This window comes from Chaetodon auriga, chromosome 17 (assembly GCF_051107435.1).
Source record: "Chaetodon auriga isolate fChaAug3 chromosome 17, fChaAug3.hap1, whole genome shotgun sequence".
Classification (NCBI taxonomy): Eukaryota; Metazoa; Chordata; class Actinopteri; order Chaetodontiformes; family Chaetodontidae; genus Chaetodon; species Chaetodon auriga.
The window spans coordinates 23,589,683-23,609,615 of NC_135090.1; the positions used below are offsets into that span (position 1 = coordinate 23,589,683).

Here is a 19,933-nt window from a genome sequence, read left to right on the forward strand (position 1 = left end):
AGAGAGTCTCACCCTGAACGAGGAGCCCCAGGGTGGCCAGCAGTAGAATCAGTGAGCTCATGATTGTGCTGCCGGTGTGTCGGTGGCTCTGAAAGGCCTGGACAGACACTGATCAACACTGGCCTCTTAACGGCTGGCAGCAGAGAGGCAGGACACATATGCAAACACACAGAGTCAGTCAACTGGAGCTGTCCTCAACACATCCCCATCTGACCCACTGTTTTCATGGTTACTGAGCTCAAAGAGGGAAGTGAAACCTGTTTCAAGACCAGTTTCATGCAGTCTGAGAAGGACAACCAGAACCAGCAGCCTCCTCTGCTGCAACCATCAGGATGGTGTTTAATTTGTATTTGTCCAAAAAGACAAATATGTTTATTCTTTAGTACAACTATTGTTTTACAATTGTCTTTTACTCAACTTCACCAAAAAATAAGAATTTTCATGTTTCGCCAGAACACTGCCAATGTAAAAGTATATATCTATTCAATAACACTTCATAAGTTTCTTCAGTTGTAGTTTTTTTAAGGTATGAATCGGTGCAGAAGTCAAGTCAGCAAAGCTCTTAGAAACACTTGCCTTTTTAAAGCTGATAAAACTGAGGTTCAGTTCGACCAGAGGCGACTTCTCAGACTGTTGACATTGACTTTACTTTCCTGCCACTCAGTGGCTGAACTGGAGACGTCTGGCAAAGACCAGATCCCTGCTCACAGTTGTTTCCAGTAACACTAGTTTACCCTGTTGTGTAACTGTAATCAACCACAGCTCTGTAACTTTACAATATATTTGAAATAATTCATGTGTGGTCAGTCAGGTGTCACATTTTAACTCTTTGGAAATCTTAATCTGCATCTTCATTTATTTGACCTGAGTGAACGAGCTTCCTGCTGTTAGTAGAATGTTTATATGTGGGATCATATTATTTCCCTGCACTATATTCACTTGCTCTGTTACTGTTTTTGTTTGTTGTCAAGGAAGCTAAAAAACTTCTTTGCCTGTCAGTCTTTGCCTTGAGTGTCTCCATTTTATGATAATCTGTATTTCTATTCCACGACAGTTCAGACAGAATCGTTGTGCTTTTAACTGCACTCCATTTATTTGAAAGCTAGTTACTGCTTACTTTCCATATTAATATTTCACATGATGAAACACATGATGATGTTTGAACATCAGGTATACTGGCTTGTTTTGACATGTGACCTCTTCCAGGTGGTTGGGGCTCCTCGTCATGTTTCAGGTGTTTGTGAGGCATTTAAACCTCTCACGTTGTTCCATTTTAATAACTGTTTGAGCCCTGAGGAAATCAAAATTATTCAATATTTCACCAAAAAAGAAAAAGAAAAACAGGTTTGTGCACCAGAGCTTTGTGTTTTTTTCTGTGTCTGATGACCCCTCAAATGTAGGGGCTCAACCTGTAGCCTGGGAAACACACTGGATTAAACAAGTGAACTGTACTTTCACTTAAGGAGTATTTTGAATTCAGGACATGTACTTAAGTGTTTTTATATTGTTGTTAGTTTTACTTCAGCAAAGGATCAGAACAATGGTGGAAAGTGACTAAGTACATGTATTCAAGTATTCTAAAGTACAATTTATAGGTTTTACTGCTTTCTCTTCCACTACATGTCAAAAGCAATTATCTTAATTTTTACTTCACTTCAACGATCCACGGACATTATCGCACACTACACACTCCGTAACAGTAGGTGGCGGTATGCACTCTATAAACCCGCCATTCAACACCGAACCGGAAGTAATCATACTTACCTTGGCTCTCGTGATAACCTTTCTCGTTACGTAATGTGCGTTACCATAGGATCCAATCGAGGTGAACCACCAGAGTCAGTTTGTGTGGATCAACTCGTTTAAGTGGACGTTTCACTACAGACTCATTTCCTGTTAGCAGGAATTCTACAGGATGTTAGCGTAGCTTGCTAACTGGAAATAGCCGGAGAAGGAACTCAGCCACACAGCTTCGTTGGAGACCAAACTGTATTTTTCACGGAGCCAGAATCTCCCGATAAACCTCTCAGAATAGACTCTGTGCTGTTGTCTTTATCCGAAGCTGGCTAGCTGGAAACACGCGGCCGTGAACGCAGCAGCACATCAGAGTGAGCCAACAGTTTTAACGGAGTGTGTCTGGAGGAAAAGTTGCTGTGAATCAGTAAAAATGTCTAAAGTCCAAACGCTGAGAACTTTTGTGGAGCAGCGACTGACTGCGGCTGCTGAAGAGATAATGGAGCTGTTTGAAAGAACGATAGCAGAGTACGAGGAGGAACTTTGTCGACAACGAAAACTACTGGACGCTGTTTTCCAGCCTGAAGTCCGGTTACACAGAGCAGGTTTGACTCTTTACTGCTTATTCTCACTGCAAACTGCTGCAAACCTGCTGACATCCTCTGATTTGAGACAGTGTTCAACTTCTATCAGGACTCTCAACGTTTAAAATATTAATGAAAGCCTTGAAAAGATTACAAACATAAGGTATGTTGGGCTTCAGTGTTTCTGCTGTATAGTGTCGTCTCTGTCTGTCTGATGTGAGACAGTTTTGTCTGTATTGAAGCTCCAAATGAAAGTAGAAAACAGTCAGATGTGATGAAGTGTGTGCGGTATGGTTATCTGAAACCACTGGATTGATTGAAGATGTTGGCCGTGTCGCTCAGCCCTCAGAAGAAGAAAAGAAGAACATGCTTTATTAACCACAGCGCACAACGTGCTTCAGCGAATTTTCTCCTCCGCATTTGACCCCCCAGTAAGTCCTTCCTCCGCGGCAGACCAGGCGCGGCGCCCGGGGACCCAGTTCCTTTGTTTTTTTTTGGTCACCATTCGGTCATGTTTTTCGTGGGGGTCTTTTGTGGAGGATAGCCCAGGTGAACACGGGGAGAATTTGCAAACTCCACACAGAAAGGCCCCTTTTTTCCTAAAGGAAACGCCCACAGCGCCCCGGGCGGGAATTGAACCCAGGACCTTCTCTCTGTGAGGTGACAGTGTTGCCACTGTATCACCGAGCCACCTCATTACCACACTGTTATTTTATGGCGTTTCTGCTGTGATGAAATGCAAAGTGCACGATATGTTTGGAGTTTGTTTTAGTTTGACAGACTTCCAAATATGTTCAACATCTCTCCACATTGAAGAAAGCGGTGGTTTAAAAGTTAACAGGAAATGACCGTTTTCTAAAAGGTGTGTATGTGTTTCATGATCCTCCACAGACGTCCAGCAGCTGTTGGTGAGTCAAGAAGAGGATCCTCCTGAGCAGCAGGACTGTCTGGACAGTCTGGACCAGGAGGAGCCACCAGAGCTGCCACACATTAAAGAGGAACAGGAGGAACTGTGGACCAATCAGGAGGCTGATATCAGTAAGTTCACACTCAGTGTCCCTGTGAAGAGTGAAGAAGAGGTTGATGAAGAGAAACCTCAGTCCTCACAGCTTCATCAGAGACCAACTGAACAGATGAAGACAGGATCTGATGGAGAGGACTGTGGAGGACCAGGACCAGACAGGAACTTGAATCCAGATCATTTACAAGCAGCTCCTCATGACACGACTTCAGACTCCTCTGAACCTGAGACGGACGACAGTTTTGACTGGGAACCTCCGCCACGTTTAAAGCCTCTGCAAAACAATGAAGAATCTGGAAGTGATTTGACCTCACATTTACAAGTTCATACGGGAGAAAAACCTTTCACATGCTCAGTTTGTAAAGCTATTTTCAATTCTAAAAGCCATTTGTCCATACACATGAGAATCCACACAGGGGAGAAACCCTTCAGTTGTTCAGTCTGTGGTGTAAGATTTGCACAAAGCTCAACTTTGACCTCACATTTACGAGTTCATACGGGAGAAAAACCTTTCACATGCTCAGTTTGTAAAGCTAATTTCAGTGCCAGAGGTAGTTTGTCCAAACACATGAGAATCCACACAGGGGAGAAACCTTTCAGTTGTTCAGTCTGTGGTAAAAGATTTGCACAAAGCTCAAAATTGACTTCACATTTAAGAGTTCATACGGGAGAAAAACCTTTTGCCTGCTCAGTTTGTAAAGCAAATTTCAGTCTCAGATGCAATTTGTCCATACACATGAGAATCCACACAGGGGAGAAACGCTTTAGTTGTTCAGTCTGTGGCAAAGGATTTACACAAAATTCAAGTTTGACCTCACATTTACGAGTTCACACAGGAGATAAACCTTACACCTGCTCAGTTTGTAAAGCCAGTTTTGGACATGGAAGCACTTTGTCCAAACACATGAGAATCCACACCGGAGAGAAACCCTTTAGTTGTTCAGTCTGTTGCAAAGGATTTAGAGAAAGGAATTCTCTGAAACAACACTTGTTCGTCCACACGGGGGAGAAACCATTTAGTTGCAGCGTTTGTGATAAAAGATTCACTCAGTGTGCTCAAATGAAAAAACACAAGTGTGCTGGTGAGAGTAGAGGAAGTCAGTGAAACTGCAGAGATGCTCGTCGAGCCAACTTTTCCAGCAGGAATGCGACATTGAAAGCAAGATTTGGCTCAACACTGATCCTTTCAAAACTGTGAAATGGACACTAATGTAGCAGAACTGGTCTGTAGCTGACCCTCTTCTCCCCTCTTTGCATTCCTCAGGAGAAAAGAAAGTTATAAAACAATCAGCCTTTTAAGAGTTATTGACCATCTGGAAGGTTCACAGGAAGGTGTGAGCTCAGGCAGAGACAGGATGTCTGGTTGTAGAACAACTTCTCACACTCTTTCAGAGCAACAAGAGTCACTTATAACACCTTCCCTTCAAATTTACATCTGCTCAGGACGTTCTCATGGAGGTGCTAACTCTTTCTTGATAGCCCATGGGAGTGAAGGACAATAAAACTGCCTGGATGGACGAATGCCATGTCTCCAAGGAATCTTCAAACCAGATACTGCTGATGGGTTGTAAATTAGACATTCCTGAAGCAAATTGTTCTGTATGTCTGTGTGTCTTTTGCTTAACCTACCAAATTAACCAAATCTCAATGTTTGATTTAACTGTGGATGTTTTTACGTTACTAAGGCCGCGATCTGTTTAATAACAATGCTTTCCTGGTGTTTCTAACTTACATGATGACGAAACTGTGAATTTAACTATTTCAAAGGTTTTCTCTGAGTTTCTACCATGGAACCATAGCGCCATCTAGAGGTTCATAGCAGTTAGGTTGAATGTGCTTAGCGGAAGACATTTATTAATAAGTAACCATAATAGCGATAATCATTTCAGCAAATATAGTCTGCCTTCTTTATTCCTTCATCATATTAAAGTAGTCATTAGTCATCATGTTTATTAGGATTAGTATTAGGAAATGTGATCATGTTTATTGTTGAATGTTGTCCTTCATCCAAGGTGTCTGACGCATGCTGCGAACAATGTTGAAATGTCTTTGAAAATTGATCATTTAAAATATATTCGATTGACCATAGCGAGAAGCAGATGAGCCCTCGTATGAATCATTCATTAATTCTCGCTCTCTGAGGTTGTTTTAGTTCTGTTTGGTTTTGTTTTAGTCTTCGCCCTGTTCTGTTTTGCGTTCGTCTTGTCTTTTCTTTTAGTCTTTTTGTTGCTGCTCATAGTTACGCGGAGCAGTTTGATTTCGTTCTCCAGAAAACATATTTTTCTAGTTTTTAATTTTCATGAAACTTTCATTTTTGTTCGCCACGTTAAGCCGCATGATTTGTTTTGTTTGTGTTAAACTCTAGTAACGTAATAATAATTTTGAAGACATTTTCGACCGGCCATCGAAGAGTTTCTTAATTTTATTATTACCAGTCTAAAGTCTCGTCACACGGTCGCCGACTCAACCTATAACCTGTAGCCTGCTGCTGACCCGCTGGTCCGGGTTAGATAACCATCGGAAGCCGTTCTCCGTCTGTGACCGACACCGAAGACCCTCAGCTCCCGAGACATCCCTGTCCAACACCGGCTCTCAGCCGTGGTTTGCTTGATTCGTCCGGCAGACCGCAGCACAGATCAGAGTGACGGACGGTGACTCGGAGCCTCTTGGTGTCAGTTCGGAGCAGACATCTAGGAGCGTCGCTGACAAAGTAGGCAGACTTAAGCCTGGTTTATGCTACTGCGTCACGGCGACGCCGTACCTACGGCGTACACCCTACGCCGTCACTGAGCATTCATAGTTCTGCACCGAGGGAACGTGTTGCTCCGCAATTCACCGCCAAGCCGCTAGGGGGGTGTGGCTGTCCCTCCACGAATTGTTGGCCATTTGGCAGTCTTTATAGTGCCGCGAAGAGGAGTTGTAGAGGTGGTCGTACTTGCGTACCTCCTCGATAATTCTTTCTTCGGCTTGGTCCATTTTTTCTTGTAGCTCTCACCACAGAAACTTTGAAAATGGCGGTGTTGTTGTGCTGCGACTGAACCAAAAAATTACGTTCTGAGCGGACCAATCACAGTCCTTGACGTTCACGTCAATACGCGTCGACGCGACGTGTAGTCAGGATTTTTTGGAGGTGCACGTCAGGCTACGGCGTAGGGTCCGCGTAGGGGTCTGCGTCGACGGCGTAGGTACGGCGTCGCCGCGACGCAGTAGCATAAACCAGGCTTTAAGCGGGTTGAATAAGAGTTGGTCCGTGAGGTTGAGATACTGTCAATTTGTTTAAATTCTTTAAATCGTTCATTCAACAAATTAACGTTACACTCGCGTCCCCATTCTTCCCTTAAAACCTACTTCTCACTATCGTCAAACTCATTCTGCCATTATTTACCAGAAGTTTCTCTCTGCAGTTGTTTGTGTTGCTTCGTGTCGTCCATGATTCATATTCATTTCATTATTGTGTTTAATAAACAATCCTCTTCGCACAAGTCGTGGTCAGACGGTGTTCTTTTAAACTGGATATAAAGAATCCCAGTGCTGAGAATTCACGCCTTAGATTATCAGACTGACCTGTTGGTTCAGTCGTTTTCACTACATCAGCATTATAGGACATGATAAATAAAATCCTTCTTAGCTGAGGAACGTTGGTGCCCCGCATTTTATTAACGAATGCAACATTCATTTAAAGGTTTAATAACTAATTCCTCTACACTAATAAGTTGTGCTTCGTGGTTTCATCTGAGGTGAAGCCACACGGTCATTTTAACTCTGTTCTGTTTGTGTCTACATGTGCCTTTTGATGTTACATGTCGGGCTGTGTACGAAAAACAAGCTGCTTATCTGGACAGATAACTAAACTTTGTGCTGCTTGTCAGCCGTGACATGTTTCTCAACCATGAACAGATTGTTTACTGAATGTTGTGAGAGTAAAAAAAACAAAAACCCCTCATATCTCAGTGCAGATCCTGTTGATTAATCCTCTGGAATCATCTTCCTCATCTATCAGATCTGAATTTTTCTAAAAATGCATTTCTACAGGCGAACCTTTTCATAGATGTTTGTTCTGGGCTTTGTTTTTTGTTGTTTTTGTTGTCTGGTCTGTGTTTTATATTGTATTTTTACCTTATTTGTTTATTCATTTTTATCTTTTAATGTGTGAACAGCACACAAAATTGCTGTATAAATAAAGCTTTTGTACCAATGATGTAACTCTGAAGGCATGATTAAAAAAACACTGCTCCATGATATTGATGTGCACTGAACAGACTTTGTTTTCTGTTTCCATTTGGCCTAAAAGAAGGAAGGAGGTGAAAGCCAGTTTGTTGTTTCTCATTCACTGAAGCTGCCAAGACAATGGAGAGAAAAGGCAAAATGGAGGCAGCGCGAAAAGAACCAGAGCGGGAAACAAATCAGAAAAATATCTGCATGGACAAGAAAGGACATTTGTGTTAATCGTAATGATTATTTATTCTGTAAATATCTTCTTCACAAGCCACACATCATCCGAACAGACTGACACTAAAATGTCATCTTGAAGGTAGACACTCAGACTCATCGTTGTCTCAGCGACACATTTTCTCGAGATGTGGAGCGAATGTTTTAAGTTAACAGATAATAAACAGCAACAAGATAAAGCGCAAACATGAGATTTGGACTGTGTGGAGGGTTGTCTTATTTTGACAAGGACAAGCAGTAATCAATCAGTCATGTGTTTGTGTTAAAAATGGCCAAATAAAGATGGCGGAGCCGACGGCGTCCACTTAGGAGACCGGAAGTGTTTACCTTTCCATACCACTGGTGAAGCTTGTAATGGGTCATCTTGTTGTAATGGAGCATCTTTGTTAACATACTGACTCTTTCCGTTGTGTATGACGGCGTTACCGTAAAATATCATCGGAGTGAACCACCAGAGTCTGTATGTGTGGATAAACCAGTTTAAATTGGCTCTTTGTAAACATTTAACTCCTGATTCATCTCCTGTTAGCAGGAATGCTAAAGGAAGTTAGCATAGCATGCTAATTTGAGGTAGCCGGAGAAGGAACTCGGCCACACAGCGCGAGTCGGAGAAGCTTCGATAGAGACTAAACTGTATTTTCCACGGGCTCAAAATGTCCAGATAAACCTGTCAGAACAGACTCTGTGCTGTTCTCTTTATCTGAAAACATTTAACATCCGAATTATGTCCTGTTGTCCTGTGAAGCTAATGAAGCTAACTTAGCTTTGCTAGCTGGAAACACACTTACGTGAACGCAGCAGCACATCACAGTGAGCCAACAGTTTTAACGGAGTGTGTCTGGAGGAAAAGTTGCTGTGAATCAGTAAAAATGTCTAAACTCCAAACGCTGAGAGCTTTTGTGGAGCAGCGACTGACTGCGGCTGCTGAAGAGATAATGGAGCTGTTTGAAAGAACGATAGCAGAGTACGAGGAGGAACTTTGTCGACAACGAAAACTACTGGACGCTGTTTTCCAGCCTGAAGTCCGGTTACACAGAGCAGGTTTGACTCTTTACTGCTTATTCTCACTGCAAACTGCTGCAAACCTGCTGACATCCTCTGATTTGAGACAGAGTTCAACTTCTATCAGGACTCTCAACGTTTAATATATTAATGAAAGCCTTGAAAAGATTACAAACATAAGGTATGTTGGGCTTCAGTGTTTCTGCTGTATGTTTGGGGGCAATGCGACATAGCAGTCCAGCGGCCTCACAAGGTCACGTGATTTGTTCCGGGGGAACTGTTGTCCACGTTGTCATGTGATCTGACAGCGACGGTTAGTGGCGATCATGAATCTGTTCTCATTTTAAGTTTCCATTTTGAAGGAAGGTCAGTTTTGTCTGTGTTGAAGCTCCAAATTAAAGTAGAAAACACTCAAAGATGATGAAGTATGTGCGGTATGGTTATCTGAAACCACTGAACTGATAGAAGATGTTGGCCGTGTCGCCCAGCCCTCATTACCACACTGTTATTTTATGGCGTTTCTGCTGTGATGAAATGCAAAGTGCACGATATGTTTGGAGTTTGTTTTAGTTTGACAGACTTCCAAATATGTTCAACATCTCTCCACATTGAAGAAAGCGGTGGTTCAAAAGTTAACAGGAAATGACCGTTTTCTAAAAGGTGTGTATGTGTTTCATGATCCTCCACAGACGTCCAGCAGCTGTTGGTGAGTCAAGAAGAGGATCCTCCTGAGCAGCAGGACTGTCTGGACAGTCTGGACCAGGAGGAGCCACCAGAGCTGCCACACATTAAAGAGGAACAGGAGGAACTGTGGACCAATCAGGAGGCTGATATCAGTAAGTTCACACTCAGTGTCCCTGTGAAGAGTGAAGAAGAGGTTGATGAAGAGAAACCTCAGTCCTCACAGCTTCATCAGAGACCAACTGAACAGATGAAGACAGGATCTGATGGAGAGGACTGTGGAGGACCAGGACCAGACAGGAACTTGAATCCAGATCATTTACAAGCAGCTCCTCATGACACGACTTCAGACTCCTCTGAACCTGAGACGGACGACAGTTGTGACTGGGAACCTCCGTCAGGTTTAAAGCCTCTGCAAAACAATGAAGAATCTGGAGCTGATGTGGAATGTAACAGAGGAAAAACCTCATTTAGCTCTTGTGCTACAAGCCTTGGCTCAAAGAAACATCTGCAGAAACACAATGGAATCCAAACAGGAGTGAAACCATTTAGTTGTTCATTTTGTGGTAAAATATATCCCCGAAAGAAATCTCTGACGACTCACATGAGACTTCATTCACAGGGGAAATGTTTCGGCTGCCCAGTTTGTAAAAAGACTTTTCCATGGAGGGAGAATGTTGTGAGACACATGAGAATCCACACAGGGGAGAAACCCTTCAGTTGTTCTGTTTGTGGGATCAGATTCACACAAAACTCAACTTTGACCTCACATTTACGAGTTCACGCAGGAGATCAAACCTTCACATGCTCAGTTTGTAAAGCCAGTTTCAGTCACAGAGGTACTTTGTCCAAACACATGAAAGGTCATATGACTGAGTAACCATTTTGTTATTCGTGTTGTGGTAAAACTTGTGCCCAAGATTGAACTTTAAGTCAACACTTGACTGCCCACGCGGGGGGAGAAACCATTCAGTTGCAGCGTTTCTGATATAAGAGTAATTCGTCTCAGCTTTATTAAAAAACAAAAGTGTGCTGGTGAAAGCAGCAGAAGTACTGAGGGCGAGACTTGACCCAACACTCAGCAATTCAAAACATGTCACTGAAGAGGTCAAGGTGCTACGTTTAGTTTGTTTATGGGCTTTTTCAATCAGCTCACACTAAAACTCTCATACAGATGTTACTCAGACTGAAGGTGTCATTCACTCTCAGCGACAGAGACCTGGTGGGATCAGTGGGGCCCAATAGGAAACAAGGTAAGTGCTGACCACAGAATAAAAATGAGCTTTTTACAGTGGAAAAACATTAAGACGTCGCCTCTGATTGTTACTGTTTGCTTCCCCAGAAAAAGTCACACCAAAAGAACTGGAAGCCTCAGACGTGAACTGTCTCTCTCTGCAGACACACACTGAATCCTGCTGACGCCCCCTGCTGGTGTGACTTGAAAACTAGTTCCTATCCATTTAATTCATGTTGGAATTCATCTGCAACCAAGGCAGCACTGTCCAGACGAGGATCCCATTAAAGAAGAAATGATACAAGTTCATGGACTGATTTGTAAACTGTTGTTGTGTGTTTCTATGTGACCACACTGCAACACACACTCACAGCTTTCCCTCAGTTTATGTCCAATTAGTCCTCTGCAATCTTATTGAGAGCAGTGTTTTATCAGCAGATGTCTGTGAGGCATTCAGACCTCTCACATGGTTCCACTTCAATAACTGACTGAGCCCCGAAGAGATCAATGTATTCAATATTTCACAAAACAAAAAGAAGCTGAAAACAAGTTTGTGTGTCAGAGCTTTTATCTTCTTTCCCGTTAATCATCTGACGGCCCCTCAGATTGATCTGCTGACCCTTTGGAGGGCCCCGACCCTTATGTTGGGCCCCACTGGCCTAAACTAACAGTATTTAAAGCAGCTCCACCTGCAGCAGCTCCACCAGTAACATGCTGCTCTGACACTGAAGCTTCAGTCTGAACAAACTGATGAAGCCACAGAGAATCAGAGATCAGACACAGGAGACATTTTACTGCACGCACAGTACTTTTACTGCATGAAGCTGACTGTACTGCTGTACTTTTACTTGCTTGCTTACTTATTTGGTTTACTAAGCTGCTGCTACTAATACATGAAATGGTTCAACTTCACCTCGACTTCATTAAAATGAATATTTCAGCTGTGAAAGGAGCCATTCTGTCTACTTAAATACTTGAAGTACATTTTACTGATGGTACTTTTTGTTGTTTTAGTGCTCCTTTAAATGCATGACTTTGACTTGCAATATAATAATTTTAGATAAAGTAGAATAGAAGGATCTTTCTTCCATCGCGGTTCACAGGTTCCTCCCGGAACCTTCGATGACGGGGCTCGTTTCTTTCCGACGTCTTTTCGTGTTGGAGCCCAGTCACTTTGTTTACTTCCTGCGGACGGTCGGTCGGTCTCGGCTGACGGGAAACATTCGTGTAAGTGAACTTCGGGAACATTTTCTCGGTGGAGTTTCTTTGCTTTGACCGTTTCGACGTTGATCTGTCGGCGTGTTGCTCGCGTTCAGCGTCAGTCGCTGAAAACATCGAGTGTTTTTCGACAAAAAGTCAAACATGTCCGCGGAGCCGCGGGTCTTCCTCTCGCCCTCCTCTCCGTTCTCTCTGGCAGCGGTGGAGGGTCTCGGCGGCTTGGACCCTCCGAGCAGCCCGCTGGCAGAGATGGACACCCTGAGGATGTTCGTCACCGAGCGGCTGTCGGCGGCGGTGGACGACATCCTGGGGGTGTTCGTGAAAACTGTGGCCCGGTACCGGGAACAGATCGACCGCCAGCGGCGGCAGCTGGACAGCCTGAGGTCCGAGGAGGGCAAGTGGAGCCAGGGGGAAGGTCGGTTTGTGTCCCCTTCACACTGTGGAGGCATTTAACACTTTGTACAGTGATCAATAATTCACTTATCGATATCTGTGAGCTTAAAACATCTGATATCGATGTGCAGACACAGTTTGTGGTTTGTTTAGTTTTTTATTTCTGTTCTGTTTTATTAGATAGATAAAAAGGACTTTATTGATCCCACGCAGGGGGAATTTAGTTGTTACAGCCAGCAGGTTAAAAGCAGGCACAGGGACAAAAGAGATCAAAAAATACAAATATTAAAGTTCACAAAATACAGGACAGAAAATGATTCTTCCTTAAACTTAAACTTACTTAAATCATCTCAGATCAGGATGCCTGATGCAGAACAATGGACCCTGTGCTTGTTTTAAATGAGCTCATGTCAGCAGCAGCTTCTTGATGACGATGCCTCTGATTGTAGAATTAACAATTTTTTTTGATTTTTGATTGACTTTTGCAAAATTGATCAGAAACATCTTTTAGAAATGGTCTTAAAAGGGTCTCACAAAAATCGAGCTGAGCCCTCAGACCCCTGAGGTCAGAGCCTCTCTCAGCTTCTCTTTGTCCTCTGCCTCCCTTCAGACCGTCTGCAGGCCCCCTCCTGGATAAAGAAGTGTCCCGATGACCCGATCCTGAGCGTCCAGCTGGACCGCGCCGACAGCACGGATCAGACAGATGGCGGCGCCTCGTCCGTTCACATTAAAACAGAAGGCGGCGGTGGAGCGTCAGAAGCACACGGTGACTTTGATCCAGCCGGCGGTTCAGAAGGAGCGAGCGATGGCCAACTGCTCGCTGAATGCTCTGAGACTGAAGACAGCGCAGACTACTGGAGACAGGCTGCAGGACTTTGGAAACCAGAGGAGACGGAAGAAGCAGAAGGACAAAGTTCACCTCCCAGCAGGACGAAGAAGAGCTCCACTGATCTGTCACATCAGCCGCCGCCGGTCTTCAGCTGTAAGGTTTGTGGTGAGTCCTTCCAGAGGATCAGTTATCTCCTCACTCACGCTTCAGCACATCTGAGAGACTGCGGCCTGTGCGGGAAACATCTGGAGCATCATGAGAACCTGAAGCTTCACCTCAGAGTTCACAGAGAGGCGTCGTTCCGCTGCAGCGTCTGCGGTCAGAGCTTCACGCTGCGCGGGAACCTGAGGACGCACATGAGGATCCACTCGGGCGAGCGGCCGTACGGCTGCACCGTCTGCGGGAAGAGCTTCGGCAGGAGAGCGACGCTGGTGCGGCACGTCCGCAGCCACACGGGCGAGAAGCCGTTCATCTGCACGTACTGCGGCCGCGGCTTCGTGGAGAAGGGCAACCTGACGGTGCACCTGCGGACGCACACCGGCGAGAGGCCGTACTGGTGCTCCATCTGCGACCGGCGCTTCAGTCAGCTGTCCTGCTTCTACAAACACCCGTGTCAGAGGAGAGGCCTGACCTCCGACTGCCCGCCAACATGACGGACGTCCTGCAGCGTTTCAAACTAAACTTCTGTCGTGGTCAGATCAGCGTCCAGCATGAAGCTTAACGCCGTCACAGTCGTTTCAAAGGTGCTTCAGAGCTGTGAAACGTGAAGGCGGCACGTGTTTTTCTGGTCGACTGATCGCGTACGTCTCTGTCTCTAATCAACGTGAGGCTGAGCAGGATGCTGAAGAGCTCGCCGTGAATATTTAAAGCTTTAAGAACACTAACCTTTCGCTTCATGACCTTTTACTTCTGAGTCGAAAACAAACCAAAGTGAGCGAATGCTCTTGTTTTAAGTAGCTGGTCAGACCTCGTGTGTGTCGGGTCGAGATTTCAGTGGATTGTCCTGATTTGTTGTCGTTCATGCTGCTTTCTCTGTCTGTTCCTGCCACCTGTGACGTTTCAGCTCACCTTCAGTCAATAAAACAGTGAAAGTGCACTTTGGTGGTGTAACTTCTTAAAGCTTTGACTTGTGCTGACCTGGTCCCGGCACAAAGACTCGATGAAGACTCCTGACAAATAAAGAACTCACCTTCCACATCAATGTCTTCAGATTATCGTGACAGAACATAGTAAGAACGTCTGTCATTGTTTCACTTGTCAGCCGTTAAATAGTCAAACTGACCTCAAACTGCATCTCTGACCTGCTCTACACACAAAGCCACACACTTAAAAAAACTTGTCTTGCAGTTTCTGAGTGCAGCGTGCGTCAGCTGAAAGCACATTTCGAAACTTCTGTTTAACGGGTCTGTATGAGTTTCTTTGCACAGCTGAGCCCCTGAGGGTCAGAAATGTAGATTTTCTTTTGGGGTTTTGTGATATTCAGTTTTTCTGTGGTTTTATAATTGCTTTTGTTTACAGTTTTGTTGTCATTTTGTGCCACACGTTGTGGTGGCTCTGTTTCCTCATCTGTAAACATCATGTTTGTGACGGCTGTGAATTTTGACAGGAGATGAGGAAAAAACTGATTTCACCACCGTGTGTTTAGACATCCTCTCCAGCAGGCGGCGCTGAGTCCACCTCAGCCGACGGATGCCCCTGAAACGCCCATTGAGCATGCGTACACACAAACCCGGAAGTAGAGCTAATAAACAACCGACCACGACGCCTCGGAGAGCGAATTTCTCCCGTTTTTCTCTCCGCTCGGTCTCTCAGTCTTCCGCCGAAATGTCGAAAATCGACATGCTGAGACTTCTGATCACCCAGCGGCTCACGGCGGCCGCAGAGGAGATCTTCGGGGTGTTCGGAAGAACCATCGCCGAGTACGAGGAGGAAATCTCCCGCTCCAAGCTGGAGATCGACCGCCAGCGCCGGCTGCTGGACCTCTCCAGGAAGCCGCAGATATCCGTGCAGGTCAACAGCTCAGGTGAGACACCGAGTCAGGACCCGGAAGAAGCAGGTCTCTGGCGGTTTAACGCGCACTTAAAAACATCAGTCAGCGTGTTTCCAGCCAGCTCCTCACGTGACACCGAGACCAGACTCCATCAAACTCACACAGAAAGAAACCAGTAAGAAAAGTTCTGTCAGGAAGTGACTGACTGAAGAAACAGGTGGTTCCACCCATCGGACACACCTGTGCCGCTCAGATGGTTGGTGGCTGCGGCCTCCTCTCTTTAGTTCATGTCAGAAAACTACACGTTTCTGCAGGCGTCACTCAAGATCAGGTTAGATATCACGACACATATCGATCAATCAAACTGCCAAGTGTCAAAGGAAATCCTGATTAAAAACTTATTTTGAATATTATTATTATTAAAGTTTACTTATCCTGATATGATGTATTTTAAAACAGTCAGCAGTTCACAGCTCACCTGATAACACACCAACAGTTGAACGATAGCGACCTGACGAGCAGCAGGTTGTTTTCAGATGACATCACTGCTCTTTTTTCGTGGTCTGAACTGCAGATGGAGGGCAGGAAGTGATTTTCTGCACAGGAAGTCCTATAACACACTGTGAACATGCGATGTTTTGAGTCGTCTGTGGTTATTTAGATCGATCAAACCGAGAAACCCAGAGGAGCTTTTAGGGAGGACTAAACGTTGCAAGAAAGTGAGCAAAAAAACCCAAAGACATTACTTGTTCACCATCTGCGGGCGGGAGGAGCCGAGTCGGGTGATGGTGGAAACGATGTGATATCAGCTGAATGAAAATAACAAACCTGTCTTTTTTCGAGACCATCCGCGTCGTTAGTGGCGTTCCACCGGACCTCCTCTGACCTGATCACGTGACTGCAAACATGGCCGCTGTTCATTTGTACGCAGACGCAGCTGTTGTGGTTCCTCTCGTCTACGGCTGTCCAGGAGGAGACGGAGGACACGACCCACAGTCCTCATGAGAGGCTGCAGCCTTTGAGGCTAAACCTTAAACATGCTAAGCATCAGCCAGTTAGCATGTAGCTCAGAGCTCAGAGCCGCTAACATGGCTCCTTAATGTTGCTTCAATGTCAGCACGCCTCATGATTTGGTAAATGTACACAAGATCATAGAAAATAACTAACTTGCGTACAAAGTAATGGAATATTCCAGCAAACTCTAAAACCTGTCAAAGTAAAACCTCGATAACTAGTTGAAATCACTGCGTGAACGACAGAAATGCGACATTATTGCGTAACCTCATCAAACATTCATCCTCTGATTCTCCTTTCCAACATCTGAAGCTTTTCTTCTAAAAATGCAGTCAGCAGCCATTTTGAAACATGTCCCGCCTCTTCTTTGTTGTGATTGGCAGCTCTCTCTGAGCAGCAGGAGTGGAGCTCCAGTCTGGACCTGAACCAGGTGAAGTCTCCTCACATCAAAGAGGAGGAGGAGGAGGAGCTGTGGCCGCCCCAGCAGGAGGAGACGCCTCAGATGACGGAGCAGAACAACGTCCAGTTCGTGCTGTTCCAGAGCGGCGATGTCGGAAACAAGCAGGACGACGACCACATGACCTCCTCGCTCTCAAAGCTGCCGCGCCAAGACCTGCAGGACTTGGAGCTGGACCACCATCCGGGCACCTCGGTCCAGCAGACCTGCTCGGACCTCGACGAGGACGGCCGCGAAGCCTCAGATCCAGCTTCAGGTAACGACCAGCCGGACTCTGTCGAACTGGAGGCGCCGCTGTCCGAGGTGGTGGACTCCTACATTTGCACCATCTGCGGCCGTGCGTTCGCTCAGCGAGGCCACTGGGCCAAACACGTACAGGTTCACCGCAAGGTCGAGCCCAAAGCCGACAAGTCGTACACGTGCGACATCTGCGGGAAGAGACTGACGCGGTTCGACGGCTATCAGAAACACTTGAGGATTCACACGGGCGAAAAGCCGTACTGCTGCGACGAGTGCGGCCGCAGATTCAGCGACAACTCCAACTACAAACGGCACATTCGCACACACACCGGACAGAAGAGCCAGCAGAGCTGAGGCGGGGACGAGGACTCTGTCCGAGGACGCTTCACGCACATCAGCACGGCGGTTCTTTTATTTATGTTCAGACTGAAAGGGTTTCACCACGGCCCGGATTCTACATCTGTCGGTTTGCTGATGGATCTGTTGTTCCGCCATGAAAGCAGAGCAGGAGTCACGGCTTTTTAAAGCTTCTGTCCTGCGTCAACATTTCATCGTGGATAGATCCTGACGACCTGTGACGTCTCTGATGCTGAAAACGTGGATTTTGATGGAATATGGCTGAAATTGCAAAAGCTGGATGCAGTTTCTAAAAATCAGGGTTTTTGCTGCCGTTAGAAGCATTTTCACAGCGTCTCAGCTGATTGAACAGGGACAAAAAGCTAAGCTGCTAACACACGACACGCTAACGGGAGCTCATCGCTTCAGTCACCTTTCAGAAGCGCAGCAGACGCTGGACGGCAGCTCGTTGAAGACGTGGCCTCCCTCAGACCTCCCGCAGGAGGTCCGTCTGCTGATGTCGTCTTACATCAGATTCATTCACGTTCGTTACATTTTGAGTTTTTTCTCACTGAACTGTTGCAATGTGATTCGTCCACGGCACGATGAGACACTGACGGCAAAATGTGTTTAAATAGTAAAACACAGAATTCAGATTTGAATTATAACCAAACAGAATCAGGAAGTAAAAAGGGATTTCACGGGTCCTGCATGGACGTGCAGTGGACATGCGAGAAGAGACGAGTGTTGTATTTTTCTACATTATCTGCTGTGTTTTAACAGACATTCGTTCACTGGACGACGTGATGCTGCGTTTACAGACCTGCCAGTGTTTGTTTGAGGCTCTGTGTCCTCTGAGATTTTATTTTTCTACGTTACTGCTCGTCAAACAGCGCAAAGACAGAACGACTGCGTCCCGGAGCAGAAACATGGCTGCCGGCACAGTCAGCAGGAGATCAGTGTTACTGTAACGAGACTGTATGACTTCAGCTGAAGGAATAAAGTCACATGATGGAAAGCTCGGTGTCATTTTCCTCCCACTGACGGTTTGATTGTGTTTTAGTTTCACAAACGTTTTTATCTCAATAATCTGAACCATATTTTACTTTTCCTGACTTTGGAAAAGAGTCTGTCCTCCAGTGAAGACCAGCAGCGTCTCTCTGGTCAGTTCAGTTTGGTGAAATTTGTTCATAATTGGTCCATTTGAAGAACATTATTCTGAAAATTTTAAAATAACATTGAATTGTCACCTGACATAAAATCAGGATCTAAATAGAATTTGTAAAGTTTGTGATTTCAAATCTGGCTGGAAAATGTAAAAGATCATTTAATAAAAAAGAAAGATGAAGTCTCAATCAGTGCAGTCGACTGCTTGAGCTGCTTAGGTTACACCAGCAGGTGGCAGCATAACACTTTATTTAAAACAGCTTCTCAGTGATTAACAAGGCCTCTTAAATCCAACAAGGATTTCAGGAACCCTCTGAGCCCTCATGGAGCTCCTGAGCAGTTCTGGGATCCCCCTCATGTACAGTCTGGACCCCTTTCAAGACTCTTGAATCTCTTGAACATCTTCAGAAGCCCTTGTTACTCTCAAAGAGCTAACTGAGACGCATCAAGGACTTGTGGAACATCCTCGAGGATCTCTGGACCACGTTCAAGCTGTGTGCAGAACCATCTAATACGCACCAGTGACGAAGGCAGTATGTAGGTGGTCCGTGAGCGTCCCTGGTCGACTAGCTTGCTAGCTCCCCCCACAGATGCTAATGGAGCCTCTCAGTCCCTAAAACGTTGGAGCACCTTTTCAATTTGTTCTCAGTTCTCATAAAAATGCCAATATTCAAAATCTGTACAGTTGATTTCTCACCTCAAAAATGACCAGAAGTGAATTTGGTGATGAAACAGAAAACTGTAAAAACGACGCTTGCTGTTGTCGGCCCGGCTGGTTGTCTTGGCTGCTGCAGTGCTTTGCAGGACTCAGTAGAGGATACTCTTGTTCTTTTGCTTGGATGTGGTTCTGTTCTGTCGAACAAATAATACGACCTGTGGTGTTGAGGTGGCACACAGGTGAGCTGCTTCCACTGCTGAATGATGGTCTCCATGTTACGTCCTCCGTGTAGTCCAACAAGACAGCGAGACCAATGACCAAACAGAGGCCTCGGTTTACGGTGAATGAGTATGATAGATCACGTTTGCTACCGTACCAGTTCGCTTTGGCCCCCGATCGAGCTGAAAAACTGCTGACCTGCTTGGAGAGGAGGCGTCTGGCAGTGGAGAGTGCAGAACTGCAGCCAGAGCCTCAGCGAGCCAGCAGCAGCACGAAGAGGTTCAAGTTTGGCACAGACTCGTTTGGCCAAGTCCTCATATTATTCTGGCTGCTGCTGTGTATGTTGTGGCTTATTTGGTCATTAATATGCACATATCGCCGATGCTGGCTGTGTGTGTGTGAGATGCATTAGCTTATTAAATGCTGGTTTTGTGTGGGAGCAGTGGGTGGATGTCACGCGCCCACATTCAGCTGAAGTGCACCCACAGCTTGAGCGATGATGCGATTTGTATTTAATAAGAAATTAGCTGTTTGTTTTGGTGCTAACTCTCACTCCCTGCATGCTGTTTATTTGTTGCATCAGCTCCAACACTGCCTACATTTGGTGATATAAAAAAAAATTGGTTATTTAAAGGGAAATTTATTTTGGCTCCCATGTGTGGTGCACATGGGAGCCGACACAAGTCTTAAAACACTTAAGAACGCTT

The 19,933-nt window shown here is 45.3% G+C and overlaps 1 protein-coding gene and 1 pseudogene across 3 annotated transcripts; both read left to right on the forward strand.

The window, feature by feature from the left end:
- The first annotated feature begins 1,857 nt into the window (after positions 1 to 1,857).
- Positions 1,858 to 7,729, forward strand: LOC143335002 (uncharacterized). 2 transcript variants are annotated; one of them, XM_076754094.1, is made up of 2 exons: positions 1,858 to 2,339; positions 3,210 to 7,729. In XM_076754094.1, the coding sequence occupies exons 1-2, from the start codon at positions 2,168 to 2,170 to the stop codon at positions 4,442 to 4,444; spliced, it is 1,407 nt and encodes a 468-aa protein (XP_076610209.1). In that variant the 5' UTR covers positions 1,858 to 2,167; the 3' UTR covers positions 4,445 to 7,729. The 2 variants fall into 2 exon arrangements, with proteins under 2 accessions (XP_076610209.1, XP_076610210.1); XM_076754095.1 differs by lacking the exon at positions 1,858 to 2,339 and adding an exon at positions 2,347 to 2,481.
- A 414-nt stretch (positions 7,730 to 8,143) lies between these two features.
- Positions 8,144 to 18,200, forward strand: LOC143335229 (uncharacterized; annotated as a pseudogene). The gene is made up of 7 exons (XR_013078410.1): positions 8,144 to 8,829; positions 9,480 to 10,521; positions 10,623 to 10,724; positions 12,033 to 12,338; positions 12,927 to 13,788; positions 14,858 to 15,168; positions 16,533 to 18,200. The product of XR_013078410.1 is annotated as an uncharacterized LOC143335229 (transcript).
- The last annotated feature ends 1,733 nt before the right edge of the window (positions 18,201 to 19,933 follow it).

Bases quoted from the DNA above. Each gene is read 5' to 3' on its own strand.
- LOC143335002 (XM_076754094.1), top strand. From the start codon at position 2,168: ATGTCTAAAGTCCAAACGCTGAGAACTTTTGTGGAGCAGCGACTGACT. The intron at 2,340-3,209 runs GTTTGACTCTTT...GATCCTCCACAG, and splicing joins AGTCCGGTTACACAGAGCAG to ACGTCCAGCAGCTGTTGGTG.